Source organism: Prionailurus viverrinus, chromosome C2 (genome assembly GCF_022837055.1).
Source record: "Prionailurus viverrinus isolate Anna chromosome C2, UM_Priviv_1.0, whole genome shotgun sequence".
Classification (NCBI taxonomy): Eukaryota; Metazoa; Chordata; class Mammalia; order Carnivora; family Felidae; genus Prionailurus; species Prionailurus viverrinus.
The window spans coordinates 53,356,500-53,377,995 of record NC_062569.1 but is presented as its reverse complement, the minus strand read 5'-3'; the positions used below and the strand labels follow the sequence as shown (position 1 = coordinate 53,377,995).

The 21,496-nt window shown below is 37.8% G+C and overlaps 1 protein-coding gene across 1 annotated transcript in view; it reads right to left on the bottom strand.

The window, feature by feature from the left end:
• Window positions 1-507, bottom strand: part of SCHIP1 (schwannomin interacting protein 1) — a 581,848-nt gene extending 581,341 nt beyond the window's left edge. Inside the window, exon 1 of the mRNA XM_047875738.1 lies at window positions 443-507. Coding sequence (XP_047731694.1) covers window positions 443-501 — 59 coding nt within the window. The 5' untranslated portion in view covers window positions 502-507. The remainder of the gene's footprint in view (window positions 1-442) is intronic.
• Between the last annotated feature and the right edge of the window lie 20,989 nt (window positions 508-21,496).

The following is a 21,496-nucleotide window of genomic DNA, read 5'->3' as shown; positions in this document are numbered from 1 at the left end:
AAAGTTGGAGGCTTAACTGACTGAGCCACCCAGGCACCCCTCTGTAGTATTACTTTAATGTTAATTCTATTAGTCTTAGTGTTACCCTTAAACTTTTTGCAAATTTTAGGACTACCTTCTATACACTCCATTGATTAAACGGCAAAAAGAGGGCAGGGTTGTTAAGTTTTAAGCCCTCAGACACAGCACCAAGATATCTCCATGCATCATAGTAATCTGTTAATCAGTACAGCTTGTGTATCATAGCTCAACTAGCCATAAATCTATCTAACTATATATCAAATGAGCCACATTTCTGGGTTCCTGACCACAATGATATCGTAAGAAACTGTCAAATTTATTTATTCATTTTTGCCTTGCCAGGTGTTTGATTGTTTTTTTTTCCCCATGCAAGCTTTTAAACCTCAAACATAATTAATTTCCTTTCGTATTTTTTACTTACTTTTCAAGTAAATATTTTCCATCATCAACTTGTTCTAAAGGATTCTGCAATCTTTTCATTTCTTCCTGTGAAAAAGAAAAGAATTATCTTACAAATTGACCCCATGTACTTATGGGTAATAATATTTGACTGCAGTTGTTTGCAAAATTGAGATAACACACTGTTATAAGAGTTCTGGACTTTGCAATGGGTAAGTGCTTAGACATACAATTCAATTTGATCCTTGATCAAATTAGAATACAATACTGCCACTCAAATTGTGTGATTTTTTTTGTGCCACTAAAGATAATGTTTCCTGTTATTCTTCCAGAGTGGGGATGTTTTTATATGGATCCACTCACTCTCTTCCCAAATTTACTCTGTCAACAGTATTAAGTTTGCTGGTTGCTGGGTGAAGGGCTCTAATGAGTATGTGCTGGCTTTGGCCACTCAGCAACCATCCTCTCCTGTCTCCTGGGAACTCTAGGTAACCTCATCCCCGAGACACAGTGCTCAGACATGTGCAAGTGTGCACACGCACACAAACACACACAACTTCCCTGAGTTTTAGGCTTCCATAGTCTCTGTAATCCCATTCTTCAGGCCACAGTGATTCAGGGAAAGGACAGAGGCCACTACTTGCCTCATCACAAAAAAATGCTGAAGCTCCAAGAGGAAGCCCCAGTTAGAATTAATTATACATTTGTCCCTTTAAAAGACCAGCAGGACTAGTCTCAACATGCTTCTAAGCTACCAGACATCCAAGTCTCCTAGGTCAATCCCCATTATTCAATTTCTTTAACTTTATACTGTATTGTGCATCCCAGAATTTGACCCAGTCACTACCCTCTCCCCAGTGCCTCCAACCTTTCCCCTGAGCCCTTTGGAATTCACAGTCTGTTGTTAGCAAAATCCTCTACTTCCTCGACTTCTTTGAACATATCCTTCAACTTATTCTGACTGTACTTTGCCTTGCTGTTCTGAGACAGCTAAATTTTTGTTAGAGCAAGAAAATCAAAGGATCATTTAGAAAAGAGTTTTAGGATATAGAGGATTTTGCTGATGACAAACTTGGCTGAGTCCCTGAACACACCATCTCCCCTGCAGCGTGCTTAAGAGATGGCCATTTATGTCTCACAGGCTATATCCAGCATGGTCTGAAGGAGGTATGGGACCTTTTCTTCTCCTCCTTGCTTCTTCCAGGTCCTCCTCACTCCTATAAAATCTTAGCTCCTCTGGAAACATGCCAGTAGTTCATCCTACGCCTCTGTCCTCTTCCCTATCAATCCTCATTCCTTAGGATCCATTCCTTAAAATCCATCCCATGGTTTTAAATTTATATTTGTACCTGATCTCTCCTCTAAATTCCACTCTTCTACATCCACTTGCCTACTTGATGCACTTATAATGGGCATCTCAAGTTCAAAATCAAAGTCTTGATTTCCTTGCCTCTACCCTCCCACCCAAACTTCCTTCTTTACCACTTCTTCCACATTTTAGCCAATGGTTTCACTATTCACCTAGATACACAGAGTTAAAACCTAGAAGTCAGCTTTTATACCTTTGTTCTTCTCACAAAACACAATCAATCAGCTAATCTTATTGATATCAACTTCAAAATACATCCAGGACCTGACCACTGCTTTGCAGTGTGGTCTAAGCCAACTGTGAGTCTCTTGTCTCTGTTTCCCATATTAGCCTACTTCAGTCAATTGTCCTTATATCAGCCAGCATGATCTTTTAGTACCTAGGCTTTCATTTTAAGTGTGTGAGATACACATATTATAAATATACAGTATGACTTTTGACAAAAATATTTTGACATATATTGGTAGAACCACCACCCAAAATGAAATAAAGAACATATCTCTCTCTAGAAAGTTCCTCTCTCAAAGGCACCTTGGTTCTGATTTATATCACCATAGATTAGTTTGGTTTGTTCTAGAACTGCATACAAAATTATTCTTTCATGTCTGGTTTAATTCACTCAGCATTATATTTTGAAATTAGTTGCTCAACCAATATTAATTGTTTAAAGTTCACTTTGGTACCTGGGCAATAACTTCTGTTTGTTTGTTTTTTTCCTCTGAATTCTAAGACTGTAAAGATTTCGAAGTGAAGAACCCTGGAACTGCAATGTAAGCGTCTGCTATGGGGTAAGAACTACTAACTGGAGAAAAAAGATAACATAGCAGAACGGACAGAGGCCAAGGAAACAGACAAGGAGCCAGTGCCCTAATGATACTGTGAACTTCTGGATCAAACTGGAACTTGAAACCAGCATATTGATGGACTTTTCAGTTTCATGAGCCAATAGATTCTCCCATTTGCTTAAGGCACTTTTGGCTGAGTTTCTATTTTCTTTCAGCTGAAAGCATTCAAACTCAGAAGTGACAGTCTAAGCAATAACCTAGGGCTACTGTATACAAAACCCTAACTAGATGAAGTGTGGGACTATAAAACTTAAGAACTGGGCAGTTGTTGTTTATTTTGTTTTGTCAGTCTCTTTAAAAAAAAAGTGCTATTCAGGAGAATAATGGGTGAAGCAGGTCATGGTCTTCAGTTCCTTTTTATTAAAGGCTGCTGCTTTTATATCCAATATTCGTATAACAAACCTCATATGAAGAATACTTCTGCATCTTCTGCAAAACTGCTGTATAAGACATTGTACATTTTGCTACAGGTTCTTCCATACAAAAGAATAACATTTTAGGATTTACTACTAAGGGATATTTTCCCCTTCTGATATAATAGTATACTTCTTTTCATCAACAACCACTTTTTAAGTCTTACAGAGGTTGTTTATTTTTCCTTGAAGCTTAAGCTAAATTAAATATTCAGTTGTCAGAACTACTTTTTCCATGTTGTTGGTACAATTATATCCCCCTCTTTCACTACATGTACATGATGTGTGAAAGTCTTTGTTTTTATTTTAACTCTTACGTGTGTGCTTTTCACAATAAGTGGCAGCCAGTACGATATAGGCAGAGTGTATACATGGTAAGTGGGTAGGAAGATAAAGATGATCGATAGGTAGGTAGGTAGATAGACTGATAAAGCATCCTTTTCACTCTTATACATAGCTTTTTATTTTCTTTTTTTTTTTTTTTAATTTTTTTTCAACGTTTATTTATTTTTGGGACAGAGAGAGACAGAGCATGAACGGGGGAGGGGCAGAGAGAGAGGGAGACACAGAATCGGAACCAGGCTCCAGGCTCTGAGCCATCAGCCCAGAGCCTGACGCAGGGCTCGAACTCACAGACCGCAAGATCGTGACCTGGCTGAAGTCGGACGCTTAACCGACTGCGCCACCCAGGCGCCCCTAGCTTTTTATTTTCAAGGTAAAACTAACTCTTCAGCACTATAGAGGGTGGTTTCTAATTCTAAGAACAAGTCTCTGCATTTATCCTCTATTTTCCCCCAAACCTCCAACCTTCCCACCTAATCTTTCATCATATCCCATTCTACCTCCAGTGACATAGGCAATAGATGCAGCTGTTATACAGAGAGAAAATAGGTTGAATAAGATCCATAGTTATTCTTGAAAATCAGAGGAGGATTGGAGGATTTTTAGGTCATAAACTTGGTCTTTTTCACCCCCTGCATTATGATTAGGAAAGAGACTGAGCTGTTGGTAGTCCCAGCACTTTCTTCTCTAAGATGTGCCTGTGGCGTGCTTTCTTCTTTTCTTTTTCCCAGGGGATTTGGGGGGCAGGAAATAAAGGGCTTTTGCACTCTGTGCCAGCCACTCTCCTTTCCTTGGTTCTTTCACTGCAGAGAGCTTGCTGTGTGGGGAGGGCTTTGATGCAGTACTTTATTCAATCTGACTATCCACGTTCTAGGAAATCATATTAAACATAAGGTCAATGACTAACAAGAGCTTTCTGAACAGCTGCTCTGCTGACAATTTGGAGGATTGATTTCATCATTTGGTTATTTAAGCTAACTATACAAAAACACTTCAATTCAATGGGCCTGGAAGTTCCAAACCATGTCCTCATTTTCTTGGAAATCGATAAGGAAGTTGCTTGCTCAACAGATCTTCACTTGGAGTTTTACTTTCCAAGAAAGTTTTGCTTCAATTTACCATTAAAAACATATACAAATTGGCCTTTTCCATCATTGGTTTCTCCCACTAGTCCTTTTTGTCTCTGGTTTCAGATCTGGCAGTGCCATTTCCCTATTAGAAACCAACAGTAGCTCCCCAGTGCTTTGAGGATAGATTCCCAACTCCTCAGCCAAGGTCTGATGCAACAGGGCCCATCTGTCTCTCCCCACTCCACCTCACAGGCCGTGGCCCACACACCTCCTCCCTAAGTCTGGTCATATGAAACTTCACACAATCCTGGAACTCACCCTCTGTCTTAATGGACATTCAATGACAGTGTGTCCTCAATTATTCTTCTGGCTCACTCTACTCTTCCTTCAGGAAGCCCCCAACATTATCCTCTACCATAAAAGCTTTCCAAACTCAACAGGAAGGTCAGGTACTTCACCTTGCTTCCTTAGCAACCCATGGTGATCCCTATTTTAGCACTACCTCTCTACCTGACACCCCTGATACCCTACCACTAAGATCCTTGAAGTCAGGGATGGTGACCTGCTCACATCAAGATGCCTATTCCCCAATGAGGCATTCAGCAGGTACTTAATACATAATTATTGAATAAATGAATTACAATGAATTGAATGCATTATTCTGACTGAGGTGAAAAGACATCTTAGTAGCTTAATGGCCCAAAAAAATCCCAAGAAATTGTATGTCCTCTGCTGATTCTTCTCTACCTCTCCCAACACACTTTTCTTTCATCATTCAGTAGCTTTCTTTTTTGACATTTTATTTTTTACAGCTTTACTGAGGTATAACTGACAGTTTAAAATTGTACATATTTAAGGTGTATGACCTGATGATTTGATACATGTAAACATTGTGAAATAATCACCGCAATCAAGCTAATTAACATATCCATCACCTTACATAGTTACCACTTCCTTTCTCCTTTCTTTCTCCCTCTCCTTTCCTCTTCCCTCCCTCCCTCCCTCCCTCTCTTCCTCCCTTCCTTCCTTTTATTTTTTTTGGTTTTGTTTTTGGTGTGGTAAAAATATTTAAAATCTACCCTCTTAACAAGTTTTAATTATGCACTACAGTATTGTTAACTGTACACTGTTGTACATCAGATCTCTAAAAGTTACTCATCTTGCATAACTGAAACTTTGTTCTGCTTAACCAACATCTCTCTATTCATACTCTTGACTCATCTCCACTCTCTTCTGTGTTCTGGGAGGCTCAAGATGTTGGGCTTTATCAACCAGTCCCCTCTATCCTGTGGCTTTGGATAAGAATTGAGCAGTGGGAGGCATTGCATAAGATCAGAGGTTGGCAGAAGAGAGAAGTTGGAGTATTCTCTTTTCTCCTGGTACTAAAGCACACACTGGTGTAACTAGAGGCCATAGCTCCCATGGGGTGGCCTCACCCACAAGGTGATTCTTGCCATAGTCCCATAACTGCTCCCTTTTCTCACCCCTCCAAGGTCTTTCTTTCCTTTTATTCCTTTCCCTCACTTCCCTCCCCTTCCTTATTGTTGCCTTCCCAGCCATTGATGGCCTCAGATACTTTACCATCCCTTGTGGTCTTCCCTATACCCTACCCATATCTATGCACTCACTTCATTAACTCTGTCAATCACCCTTTTAAATGAGTCATCTGTCTTCTCACTGGACTTTAGCTGACATGCCTCAAGAATCCTAAATTTGTTTTTGCTTGCCCCATCCTTGCAATTCCTTTTCTATAATCCAACAAATTCAACTAATCAATTAATTGATCATACTAATTAACAAAAGAATATGTCTGTTTGATGGCTGACCCTATAGAAGTTGTCCCAACTGAAAGGTCTAGCTCCAATTTTCTGGCTCAGTTTGACTCACTAGATAAGGAGATAATTTCTACCATGCTCTATTTAATTTCTGGCTTTTTGAAATTTTGGCTAAGCCCCTTTGCAAAATACAAATTGAATTATTCAAGCATAACCCGGACAATTGCATATCCTTAATCCCATTTTCCCAAATGAAGCCTGTGTTATAAGTAGCTATGAAATATAGGCTGTACTGTTAGGGGGAATAATTGATTGACTATTTGCCAAAGCCCATGCTTCCCACTGTCATAAGACTTGTTTTGAAGTGACTTGGGTGTGAACATGTGGCCTGGAGGGCACATGCTGGATTTTTTTTCTTTTGTGTCTGGCCGTCCCTCTTACCTTACTCCAGCAGGTTTGTCTCCTGTCACAAACAGAGGGATATAGCTAAAAAGTTAGACAGCTCATCCCTGTGGCCACTTAGTTAGACCCTTAACTTGCCCAATAATAAAACATTGTTCTTTCTTTTTTTTTTTTTTTCTGTCCCTGCCACTTCTACTATCTCAAGAATCAGGGTATGTTCCCTGAACAAGTTTAAAATAAGAAATCCACTCAAAACTAATTTTTCTCTAAAGTGCACCTGTGCCTAAACACCAACCTTTTAACTATTCTGACTTACGCCATGGCCATTTTATTCCCAGCATATCCCTGAGTTATTAAGGTAACTTAAAACATGGAAACAATCAGTAATTTACTCCACTGTGTGACAAAGCTTGTGCCACTTACATACATCATTTTTTTTGCGTTGGAAATAATTTTATGTTAACCTAAAGGTAACTATTTAACAAAAATTAAGAGTCAAAATCACTTTTGACAGTTCAATCATTCAATTAAACATCATCAGGCTTCCTCACTGCCCAACCCCCCAACCTGGTCTTTTTTTAATGGAAATGTAATAAGGGCACTAAAAAAGGAGTTACTAATGTTTGCATAATTTGGAAAAGTAGAAGACATAAAATCTATACTAATTTTAGCTCTGCATCATTAAACATGAAATATTGATTATTGCTCTTTACAACAGAATTTATGAAGCTAGCTAGGCTGCTGTGTCCACATAAAGTGATTCTGATGCTTTGCCCTCGGACCTCAGTGGCTGTAAATGATGCTCTTTGGTGACAGCTGAGAGGCTGGCATTCTGATCCACAGCCTTAAGAGATACATTTCCCAGATTAGACCAGGAATGACCCAGCTGCACAGCCCAACTTCAGAAAATTAAATTGGAGGGAGTCCAAACCTCTGTTGAAATAACTGTGTGAATTACAATGCTTCCATGGGCCTTGTTACAATGTAAATGTGCTTTACAATTTACTGTCATTTCCCTTCTACTCCTGCTGTGAATATGGGCATTAATAGTAATCTCATATATTTAAAGGCAAAACGGCATCAAAAATAAAAATGCAAGATTCATGTTTTCTCCCTTTGGAAAGCAGAGACTAAATTCCTTTTTTTTTTTTTTCCTTTTGCCATTTTTTTTTTTTTTTGCAAAAAGAGCATACGTTTTGTTTATGTATTATGCATTAATGTTTTTTATGGCTGACAGACCTGTAAATTTCACACAGGAAGTTATCTTGCAGCTGAACATGAATTTCTTTGGGAGGAAAAAATGGCTAATAGGACATCAACAACTCATTTAAAGGATTCATTCAGGTAAGTTATGGGCACACAAGGCATATATGAGGTAGTGGACTTAAAAAGAGATTTGCCTCTTTCTAGCACTTTTTAAGGACATTCTGAATGTCCAATGAGATGCAGAGGGGCTGTGATTTTATAGTGACAATCACTGAGTGAGGTCATTCTAGGCTTCACTGTGCCAGTTCTCAGTGGCATTATTATTTGCTACCTCGTACATAGTAAAACTTACAAACTTTCCAACATGAGATATGGCAATGGGAATTGTTGTGACAGCTCATTCTTTATTCTTGTTTGACCAACCAGGCTATACTCATAAGCATTAGGACATTAAAAAATCCCTTTGAATGCCAACTCTGAGAGTGCCAAACACCTGAGCTCATTTGAACAGATGCCAAATAGAAACACATTAAGTAAAAACCCACTTATGACTGTATAAGTCATTGGTCACCTTGGATCTGAGATGATTTCAGACCTTGAGATTCTCCTGGGGTAGATGTGTGGAAGGATACTCATCTGGAAGGGGATATAGACAACCAGACCACCCAAGTCAGCCCTTGCCCTAATCTGAATAAGCACCTATAATTTCATCGGGCTACACTGCATGGCCCCAGTGGATCCAGGATTGTCAGACAGGTATGTTGAAAAAATACCACTTAGGTTCTAAATGTTGCCCTTCTCCTTTCCCTGAGATTATGCATGGTCTCAATAACTTTTGCTAGTTTTAGATCACAGACATTCTAAAGTTATTATTATAAAATGAATACTCAGCTCATTACAAGAAGTCTAATCCACTGCTACTCACTCTAGGATATGAGAAATTAAAACACTATTAGTAATAGTTTTAAAGTAATTATGCTACTCAAAGTTAATTCAGCTAAATAGCTAGACAATAGTGAAAACTGAGACTGAAATACTAAGTACAACCACTAGGGTAGAGATATTTTTGCATCATATACATTTCTGTATTCTGGAAAAACAAAATCCTAGATACCATGCTTCAAGCTGAAAATCACATATACATAAGCATACAAGCCATCAAACAAACACCTCTCAGAATGCAGACAACAACAAAGGTAGATTAGTGAATCCATACACCAACTCCTGGTTTCCTGTGTCAAAGGATGAAAGCAAAGTGCAGGCAATCAGAACATCATGTTAACTCCCAAATTGTTAATGCTTGATTCTGGAATGCATTTCATTATAGTTAGCAAATACTATCCAGATTAGGTTTTTTCTTAGTCCAACTAGAAAATGAATTTGCATTTCTTATGTAGCCACCAAGTGATACTGGGGGGAAGCAACCCAAATACATGCTGGGAAGAGCTTTCCTTAGAGCTATACCTTAGACCTGCCCTTCTCTTCCTTTCCATTTCTTCTACTGTCACCTGTGTCCAGGACCTTAGTGACTCTCACCAGAACCAAACATAGGTTACCTAATTGTTTTTCTTCATATACATTTCCAATAATTTAACTCTCCTACTCATATACTCTAAACAAAAATAATATTCAGCATTAAAAATACTCTTAATCCTGTAACCCCACTATTGCTTCTTCTATCCCTTCTGAAATCCTTTAAAGTTCACCTCAGGGGCGCCTGGGTGGCGCAGTCAGTTAAGCGTCCGACTTCAGCCAGGTCACGATCTCGCGGTCTGTGAGTTCGAGCCCCGGTTCAGGCTCTGGGCTGATGGCTCGGAGCCTGGAGCCTGTTTCCGATTCTGTGTCTCCCTCTCTCTGCCCCTCACCCATTCATGCTCTGTCTCTCTCTGTCCCAAAAATAAATAAACGTTGGAAAAAAAAATTAAAAAAAATAAAGTTCACCTCAAATGCAATTTTATACACTTTAATATTTCCTTCTACAGCTAATGTCATGTCATTTCTTTGAACTACTGTTATTACTACTAACGTTTATTGAATTTTACTAGGTCCCAAGCACTTTGTATAAATTATCTTTTTAAAATTATGACTGCAGCCCCATAAAAATAGCAAAAGATGCAATTATTATTTCCATTACCTGGATAAGAAAACAGACTGAGAAAGATTATATAACTTGACCAAGGTCTTATAAGGAAAGTGGGATTTCAACCTAAGCAGTCCAATTCCAGAATCTAAACTTTATCCTCTCCACTCTTTGCCCATGAATGACATGGAACATGCAACGGCATGAGCAGTGGCAGTAACTTACCCATGAGGCCCATGAAGAAGTTTTAGTGTTCTGCAAAGTACTGAGATTTCGTATCTGAACCGGGCTTGTCATCTACTTGCTGTGTCATCTTAAACAATTAACTCCCTTCTAGGCTGCAGTTTCAACATTTGTGAAATGGTGACGACCATGCCTACTCCATGGTGTTATGTGAGGATCAACTAAAATAACTATTTAAAAGTGCTTTTTTGTACAATAAAGTACTGGCCACCCACTAGGAGATTCCTTAAGTGCCTGTCTTACTGAGGACAGCAATTACGTCTCACTTGTTTCTGTGGTACCCAGCTTTGTTCCATTCTAGCTGTGTGATCTTGGGCTGGGAAACCCCTGGGAGTCCCAGTTTCATCATCTTTAAGATGGGGACACTAACTATACCAAATTCCAAGGATTGCCAAGCTGTTTGATGATTAAAAATTCCTGTTAATCATTCAGTCTTGCACCAGGCACATAGTAGGTACTCAATAACATTCATTATTTTCATTATCATTAGTTTTTTATTATCATCTCTCTCTAGCCCCTCCAAAACATGGATGTACACCCAGACATCTTCTCCCAGCTTACTCTAAACTCATTTCCATTACTCACCGAGTTCTGTCAACTCTATTTTCTAATTGTCTCCAGAGCATACCTTCCCTGTTTGCACTGTCCTTAGTTAAGAATTTATTGCCTGCCAGAGTGAGCAACCTAAAATGACCACCTCATCATCAGGTCAGTCACTTGCTTGAAACCCTTCTTGCCTCCCTTCACCTAGAAGTTAGAGCCTAAACCCCTGCGTCTGGCAGGACCTCATACGATGTATGTATGTAATGATTCTATGTAACCTGTCCCATCTGTCCCTCCAGCCCTTTTCTCTGACAGACCCACCCCCACTCCACTTAATTCTCTTGGAACATGAACATGTCAGAAAAACCCTGAGTTAAGATCAGGTGCTCAAATACTTGGAATGAATCAGTCCATGTATGAATTTAAATCAAGCAGAGATAAAGAGAATTTTTTGAAACAAAAACAATTAATAATGCATTACAGTGTATATGTTATTAAATAATAAAGACAGCATTGTCTCAATTATCTGGAGAATGGTTTATCAGAAAACTCTATACATTGGAACATGTCTCCATATCTGGATATTTAGTTCTCTGTATCCCAAATACTTCTCACACAGTCCCTAAAACTAGCCCAAGGATCAAGGATCTTAGTGGTAGGGTATCAGGGGTGTCAGGGTAAGATCTTACAGGGTAAGATTCTTAGATTTACATATGGTTATTTCTTCCCACACCCCTCCAACAATAATGTACATGCTATTCTCTGCCTTCAAGATTTCTGGGTGGAGAATTTGATAAGCCCTACCCTAGTCAGGATGGAAAGTGAATATCAGGTATTTTTAAAGTTAAGATTGCTCGAAAGTATGTTAATAGAGGGGCACCTGGGTGGCTCAGTTGGTTAAGCACCGGACTTCAGCTCAGGTCATGATATCACAGTTCATGAGTTCAAGCCCTGCGTTGGGCTCTGTGCTGACAGCTCAGAGCCTGGAACCTGCTTCAGTTTCTGTGTCTCCCTCTCTCTCTGCCCCTCCCCCACCTGTGCTCCCTATCCCTCTCTCTCTCAAAAATAAATATTTTTTAGAAAAAGAAAGTATGTAATAGTATGATTTCTATCAACAGTGCATAACGTAAAAAACATTTTATACTTATAAGAGTAACATTCTTTTTTTCAATGCCACAGTTTATTTCTGTCTCTTTTATGGAACTCATTGGTTGTGGAGGAAGAAGGTGGAATCCATATATGCCTATCCACATAATAGCAAATGAAGTAGACATCACTAATTAGGGAAGGGAAAACTCACTTCCTTTTTTTAATTAAGTTATTTTATTTTATTTTATGTTATTTAAAAAAGTTTTTTAATATTTATTTATTTTTGAGACAGAGAAAGACAGAGCATGAACGGGGGAGGGTGAGAGAGAGGGAGACACAGAATCTGAAGCAGGCTCCAGGCTCTGAGCTGTCAGCACAGAGCCCGACGTGGGGCTCGAACTGACGGACTGTGAGATCATGACCTGAGCCAAAGTCGGATGCTTAACCAACTGAGCCACCCAGGCACCACTTATTTTATTTTTTAAAGTTCACTTATTTATATTTTGAGAGAAAGAACACGAGAAGGAGAAGGGCAGAGAGAGAGAAGAAGAGAGAGAAAACCCTGAGCAGATTCTGCACTGCCACTGCCGAGCCCAATGTGGAGCCCAGACCCACAAACCATGAGATCATGATCTGAGCCGAAATCAAGAGTCAGATGCTTAACCGACTGAGCCACCCAGGTGCCCCAAGTTTTTTTTTTAATTACAGTATAGTTAACATATAATATTATATTAGTTTCAGGTGTACAATATAGTGATTCAACAATTCTATACATTCTCAGTGCTCATCATAAGTGTACTCTTAATCCCTTTCACCTATTTCATCCATCCCCCACCCTTCTTCCCTCTGATATGCTTTATTTTAAACAAGTACCCTCAGTTAAAGTTATTTTTTCAACAAGAACGGTTTTTACTCAAAGGATACTTCAGAATACATGGTTCTAAAAGATATATATAAAACATTCTAAGGAAAATAGAATACACATTTTCTTCAAGTACACACAGAAGAATCCCCTAGTTAAATCACATAAAAAGAGACATAACAAATGTTACAAATTTAAGAAGGCTGAAATCAATCATACTAAGTATTTCTAACCACAATGGTATAAAGCTAGGAAAACTCACTTCTACACCTAATTACATACCAGACCTAGTGGATGCTGAGCTTTCTGAGCTTGGATTACGATCTCATGGGCACATCAAGTATGATAAATTTTAGCATCCAGCATAATTCTGGACACATAGCAATAACGTGGGTGTTAAGAATAAATATCAATAACATTCATTAAAAGAAGAAAGAGACACTTAGAGGTTAAATGGAGGCCATAACACAGAAGTATGAAATTGAAAGAACTTGAGAAAACATGAAAAAAAAAAGTGCTGCAAGTCAGCAAACTTTTCTTTCATCATTATTCATTGTTCCATTCATTCATTAACAAAAATATAGTCATATATGTTAAGCACGGTCCTATGAGTATATAATGGGGACAGAGGCAAGAATAAGCAGGCATAGCCCTGTCCTTCTGCAGCTTGAAAAGCCCAATACAACCAGATGAGGAAAGATGAGTTTTAAGCAGCCAAGGAGTTATCAATAACTGTTTTCATTCAATAACTGGCTTAAACATTTTGCCATTCAGGAAAGAATGCAGATCACTCAAATTAGCTGGACTCTTGTGTCGGTTTAAAAGATGATATTCTAGAGAGGGCCAAGAAAAAATTTGTCAATCCATGTGCTCATGGTGGGACAATTGCTAGAATTGACTAGAATGGTTTGCCTGTGGGCAGAATGTGAAAAGGTGATGGAAACACCACCAAACTGAAATGCAAAAAAAATCCCAAGTATGGATTAGAGGCTTATTCAATAAGAATGACATTTATTGAGGAAGACAGAACAAGGCAGGCAGACAGACAAGAGAACAAAAGACAGTGTGTCCACATCTGCTTTGTCCTGTGATGAGCCATGACATCACTACACATAAGAATACCTATTTACCCCCTGCATACTATTATCTATTAAAAATTGACTACCAGATGTGTCTAGTAACATCAAAGGCAGATCATGCAGAAGAGTAAGTCTTTCTTGTGTGTGTGTGTGTGTGTGTGTGTGTGTGTGTGTGTGTGTACTGGAGGGCAATGTTTCTTTTTATCTTAGAAATGAGTGACCACATATGAAAAATACTGCTTAGCATTAGGTGGAAAAACGCACATAAAAATCATTCCCCAACCCCCACTCCTTGGTACTCAATGCCACATTTCTCACCAAGGTAAGGACAATCTATTCTAAACCAAGGGTTAATTTTCATGAATAGAAAAACCTACAGGGAAGGGAAAATACTAGGTTTACATAAACAGGGCATCACTTTTCAAAACCAACAAGAATTCTCAATGAGATGACTTTATTCTGTTCATATGTGAAATTCCCCATTAGATTTGTATCATTAGATTTCACGATTTTAGTGATTGTTCAAATTGCTTCACAACAAGTAGGTGAACAATCTTGATAAGAAGTACTTTATTCTAAACCAAGGTATGTTAAATTTGATATTTTTCCCTCAGATAGCTATAGCAGAATGTTCAAAAAGAATGCTGAAGTTACAAAGAGGAAATTAAACCCCAGTTGAGCTCTCTGTTATTAAAACTACTATTGTATATTTTAGACATGCAATCTCTATGTACTCAAGATATAGTGACACAACTGTTATCTAAAAGCCAAGTAGAAATATACAAGGGGAAAAATAGGTGGTTTTCTAAAGGTAGAGGATGAGTAAAAAGAGAAAGGGGAGGATAATAAGTTATTGGAACAAAACATGGAATAGCATTCTCTACTATTCAGGATTGCTAAATTCATGAGTGCTATTAACTCCCCTGTGCTCAGTTCATTGAAGCTCTTATCCCCAGGCTGGTGACTAGACTACTCTTCTCTTTTCTCCCTATTTACATCAAGTTGCCTTACCACCTATTACTTACTCCTCTATTCAATATGAAATTGTCATTCTCAACATCTGTAAAATCTCCAAATTGAGGATTTCATCCTGAATTCTCCAAGACTGTGTTCTTAAACTGTGTTCTTATACCTGCTCTGTAACATCCATGTTCTCACCTATATTGGAAAGCTCTTGTGAAAATGCATTCCTTCTTTGATAAAACATTTGGGTAAATGTTTCTCCTTTGCCATGTGGAAATCTGGCAGAATCCCCTTTGGGTAATCTTGCCAGCCAGAATCTTCCAAAAAAAAAAAAAAACCTCTGATGCATACAATAGACTCCAACCAGCTAACATTTGTTTAGAGTCTACTCTGGACCTGGCAATTTTCTGCTACCAGAAGCTTTGAAGTGCTAAAGCAGGGAGATAGCCATCAAATCCACCATGCCACATTTAAAGGTGGTTATTACCCCAGCATTTACCCAGATGCAAGGTGAAAAAGATCAAATGCATTCTGGGACATTTCCTTAAAGAAAAGAGTCCTGATATTTCATCCTCTCAGCAGCCCACACACAAAATAATAAAGATGCTCACTTTATGTAAGAGGGTCTCGAAAATATCAATATAAGTGGTTATAAGCTTTAATAGACCTCGGAATCCAATTAGCTACAATTTTGTGGTGGCTTAATAATTTATGATAATTACAAATTCATTAGATTATAATTCATTACAGCCAAACCTATGGATTTCCTGATATCTTTAAAGACATGCATTCTCAAGGTGAAGCATGGCATTGTCTATGTTCATTGCTACCAAAATAGTCTAATTTTAACAATTGAGAATGCATTCCGTTACTTAAACCTGGATCATTTGGAGATTTTCCCTGTTAATGCAAAGACATAAACCTAAGAGCATTGCACCAGCTCATTAAGCCTCCTGATTTCAGCAGCTGTCTAGTATTAGCTGAAAGCAATCTACTGTGTGTGCTTAAACGGGCCCTGTTCACCTTTTCTTCTGCTCCACAAACAAAAGCAAATCTAGAAAATGTACACATACATGTACTTACACAACACACACATAACACACAACACTTGCGTGAAAAAAAAATGTGTGGTTTGGTGAATTATTATAAGGTAATCTCCTATAACCATTTCCTAAATCAAGAAATAGAACTTTGCCAAATATGTGAGATGCCCCTTCACATGCCCCATTCTGATTACAACTCTCTCCCTTCCTCCCTCCAGAATTAACCCCCATTACTACAACTTACACAGTAACCACTTCCTTATATTTTGCTATAGTATTCTCACCCAATTGTGCATTCTTAACTACTATTGTTTAGCCTTGCCCACTTTTAAATTTCTTAAAAAATAATTATAAATTCAGAGAAAGTTGTGGAAAATGTATACCGTGGTTCCACTCATCCTTCACTCCTTATCCCCCAATATTAGCAACTGGCATAACTATTATACTGTAAGCTCCATGAAACGGCCATTGACACAATTCACTTATTGGAATTTCATCAATTATATATTCACTCATTTGTGTGTGTGTGTGTTTATAGTACCAGGCAATTTTACCACATGTGTACCTTTGTGTAACCACGATCAAGATGCAGAACTGTTACATCACTACAAGGCTCCCCCATCCTACCTCTTTATAGCCACAAGCCTCTTCTCCCAAATCCTAATGCTGGCAACTATTAATCTATTTTCTATCTCTATAGAATTTCTTCCAATAATATTCTAGAATGGATCCATACATGATGTATTTTTCACATAACATAATTTCCTTGAGGTCCACTGACACTGCTGTCTGTATTAATAGTATCATTCCTTTTTATTGTTGATTAGTATTTCACTTATGGATGTATCAGTTTATTTAATCAGACATCAATTGAAGAATGTTAGGTTGTTGCCAGTTTCTGGCTATTATGAATAAAACTGCTATGAACATTTATATACAAATGATTGTGTAAACATAACTTTTTACTTCTTATTTCTTTGGGATAAATGCCAAAGAATGCAATTTCTGAGTCACATGGTTAGTGAGTTTTTAATTTTAGAAGAAGTTGTTAACCTATTTCCCAGAATGACTATACCATTTTACATTCCCACCTGCAATACATGAGTTAACCTGTTTCTCTGCACCCTTACTAGTATTTTGTGTTTCCCATTTTTCACCATTTTGATAATGTACTTAAATTTCTTTTAATTTACACATTTCCCTTCAATCTTTTTCTTTTTCTTAAAATAAATTTGTTGAAAAACCCAAATTGAACTATAGAATTTCCTAGTCTGGATTTTACTGACTTATAGTTCCATGGTGAAGTTCATGCACAAGTTCTCTAGCTTCTAGGCTCTAGAAGCTTGATCAGATTTTAGCTTGACTCCTTTGGCAAGACGGAGGCATGTTCTTTCAAAGACTCATAATAGTCAGGTGGCCTCTGTATCTTTGATGACAGACCATTGAAGCTCAATGATTACATCCATTAATTGAGGGTGGGAGGTGCAAGATGGTTATGTGCTAATTATATAATTTTATTGTATTTATTATATGAAATAATTTCATAAAAAACTTTATTTACTATTGGCTTACCCAGTAGTACATTCATTTAAAAGAGACAGGATAAACCTTGATTATTTTCTTTTAGCAGTTTACAAGATAAAGTAGTTCTCTGTCATCCTGCAAAGGTGGCCAATTTTTTTTAACATCACTAAGAATTTATGCATATAAACAAATTTGATTGGTTTTTCTCCTTATTAAATAGTAGGTATTCCTATTATTTTTCTTATCACTGAAACTCAAATCATTCTTTTTTGGGGCAGTGAGAGTATCTTTAAGATGGCTGTTGAGTCCTTTTGATACAAGCCCTCTAGTCTCTGATAACTTCCTGGCTATTATTTGCTCTGACAAAATGATCCAAACTTATATATTTTCTGCCACAAATGAGGAATCAGCCATTATTTTAAAAAGCCCTCATTTCTTTTAGTGGGCAATGGTATTTTCATAGCATAATCTGGGCAGTAGGAATGCTCATTATCACTGCACTGGTCATTGTTTCTAAGGTTTCTCAGTGATAAGAGTTAGGATACAAAATAAAATACTTCATGGGCTCATAGTGAGATTTCCAATTCAATTTCAGAACTGCAGAGTTTTAACTTAACCTTTTTAATAGTATGTCTATATCTCCATCTTTCACGTTAAAGTCCTGGTTCTCAAGGACATATGAGGTAAGAGAATTAGAATATTATATAATCATTCATTCCAAAATTATATTATACACACAAGAACACACATGTAACATTGCTAATACTACTGCCACCCACTGAAGTTATTCAAAATAGTTAATTCAGTTTTTATTCCTCACTTCTTTAAACAGTTTTATTACTTCTACATTGCCGCATATAGCCGTTATATGCTATATTCTCTCTCTTTTGACCCTTATTTAATCTTAATGTTTCAGTAAGCACATATTTAACAGGTACCACCAGTACATCAGCTCATGTCTCTCAGGTCAGTTTGGTTGCCTGAGGCTTATTCTCTAGTAAATTACTCTTAGAAGAAAAATTCCCTAAGTTCTTAGATGTCTATAAGAGTTTGCATAGAAGGAGTTCAGGACATGCCACCCCAAAACATGTTGCTTTGGTATTTTGGTTTTTTTAAGCTGAAAGCACTTGAAAAACAACACACAAGCGATAGACTTTCTCTGAACTCCTCTTATCTGTCAAAAGATATACCTTCCCAAAAGGAACCCATAAATGCCCTCCCCAGGAGTTTCATTAACCAAGGAAGATGGATTCTTACTATAGGACAGAAGACTAGAGGTCCATACCCCTCCCAGACACACTTTGTCACAAACAATCATAACTCCTATCTATTCTTCTAAGGGCTCATTCACCTTTCCTAAAAATCATTTGCTCTCCCATAAGTTGCCTGCATCCTCTCCTTCCCCTACTATGATGATACACAAACTCTCAAATCTCACAGCCTTTTTGGCTATTCATTTTCCCCTCTATGATGCCCCCATGCATGTAATATTAAAATTTAATAAAATTTTATTTCTCATATTAATTTTGTCATTAATCTACTTGTTGTCAGTTTACTTCACAGCCCAGGTATCAAACCTAGGTGTGTAAGGTCTTTCCTCCCCTACACTGCTCTTTTGGAAGTTTTGCTTTCAAGTATATAAGATCTTTGGTATATGTTTTCTTTCCTCAAGTATTTTAAATATGTTACTCCATTTTATTTGTGTCTAATGAAAAATCTGAAGGTAATCTAACTTTTTTTTCCCTTATAAGTCACATGTTCTTGCCTAGATATCCAATGGCTATTTTTATTTTTCTTTTTAGTTGAAAAGCTACTAGAATATGTCTCGGTATTTGTCATGCTGGGTTGATCAGTCTTGGATACACAGGGTCCTCCTTCTATATGTAGTTTCAAATCAGAAAGTTTTCCTGATGAATTGTAATTACACTATTTGGTTCCTTTGCATTCGTTTTCTTCTTTAGGGACTGAATATGTTGCATGTCTTCTTTCAAATCTCTATTCATTTCTTTTTTATTTTAAGTATTGTCCTCCTTTTCACCATCTATATCTCTGAAGGCACTGTGTGTTTATGCACTTTTGTGTGTCTTCTAGTTCAGTGTTCAATTCTAAAATTCTTTCTTTCTTTCATTCTTAATTCTTTCTTGGCTTCTGTCACTTCCCTGGCAGAGAGGCTGACTCTAGGATAAGCCCACCAGATTGGAAGAGAGGATGCAGTTGAAACTTCTTTTAAAAGCTAGTTTGGTCTGTCTTAAGGGACTAAGACAGTAGGGGCTTTTGCCACTTGGAAGAATTTGGACTAAGCACAAAGCTTACAGGCATTCTATATTCAAATCTCCATGAAATCTTTGAAATGTTGAGCAGGACATTATGTACCTTTTAAAGCCACAGTGTTTGCCCCTACTTAAAGAAAATTGTTGTAATTTATAATGACTTCATTCTCTGCAGGAAAACACTCAGGGACAATCACCTTCAGGCCCTTTCCTCCAGAAATCTAGGACTGCAGCAGAGATCATTTTAAGAACAGCTTTTCAGAAAAGCATTACTTAACCCTTGAAGGTCTCTTGTCAGCATCTGCAGTGTTATGGAAGGGGCCTGAAAATGATAGAGCATCTACTCTGAATCAGAAACCTTACATTTATTGTACAATTAAATTCTCCCCCATAAGCCCATGAGACTATTTTAATCAATACCATTTTAGAGAAGAAATTAAAAATCTGAGAGTTTAAGTACTTGTCTAGCATTACAGAAGAGTAAGCATTTGAATATAGGCTTGTTCTAACATAAATAATGTTACCTTCTGTTTGAAATTTGAAAAAAAAAAAAAAGAAAGCAAAAACCAAGGTTTTTTTCTTTCCCCGCTGACTTCTTGATTTGTTTGCTCTCTGATGTCTTATTCTAAGTTATCTTTCAAATGCTGGCAACCTGACTTATCCTTTCCGTAACAGATTTTTCCTTCATATCATTAAGCTTCTCAGATTCTGAAAGAACTTGAAGGGTAGCAGAATATGCCATCCAAAAATATGCTACTTTGGTATATTGATTATTTTGAGCTGAAGGCAGTGCAGATGAAGGAAATATAAGAAAAACTCTCTGTCCTTCCCCTATTCCCCTAAAAGCAAGACATAAATATACAAAGGTGCCTACCCTTCCCTCTCTACCAGAAAGGACAGCAGTTAAGACCCCTATCACTTCATTGACTACCAGAGGAATCTATTTAACCCATCTTACTAAAACTAGCCCTTATCTACCACTAATTTTCCCATATACTTACCGTCCTAAAACTTGCTGCCCTAGAAACTCAAATTTCTTTTCCACTGTCTTATCACTTCTCTAAAAACATATTACTCTTTTGTTAAGATGCTATATAAGCCCAAGTTCTAACCACCCCTTTGAGTTACTCACCACAGACCACTCCCATGTGTATATGCCATACACATGGTTAATCAATTTGTTTGTTTTTCTCTTATTAGTCTTTATTTTGTCAGGCTAATATACAGGGCCCCAACCTGAGAACCTAAGATGAATAGAGGCAAAATGTTTTTCCCTCCCCCCCCAAAACATGTAAATGACAACTGGTGTGTAAATAGCGTGATCACAGTAATGGAAGCTTTAGGGGACAGAAGACCTTAGGCAAATCACCTTGAACTATCAACTTGGTTTCTAATATTTAAGATGAAAATAACAACAATCATAGTCAGCAATCAGGATATGCAGCCCCCAAGTCTTAGTGTTCTAAAATTACAAAGTTAATGTTTGCTCATGTTCCATGTTCATCACAGATCCACTGTTGGGGTGCTGTAGCTTAACTATGCTGATGTGGGGCCTCTGGCCAATGAAGCAGCCACCATTTGGAGTGTTTCCAGTCCCCGTGGCTATAAAGAGGATTTCTAGGGCTGCCATACAAAATACCACAGACTGGGTGGCTTAACTAACAAACATTTATGGAAACTGGAAGTCTAAGATCACAGTACTGGCAGGACTGGTTTCTCCTAAAACTTTTCCCCTTTGCCTGCAGATGGCTGCATTCTTGCTGTGTCCTCATGTGGCCTTTCTTCTATATATACACTTCCCTGGTATCTCTGCCTCTTCTTATAAGGACATGAATCCCATTGGATTAGGGCCCCCAACCTTATGACCTCTTTTAATCTCAATCATCTCTTTAAAAGATCCTATCTCCAAATGCAGTCACATTGTTGCAGGGACTGCCTTCAGTAGGCTGACAATGTGA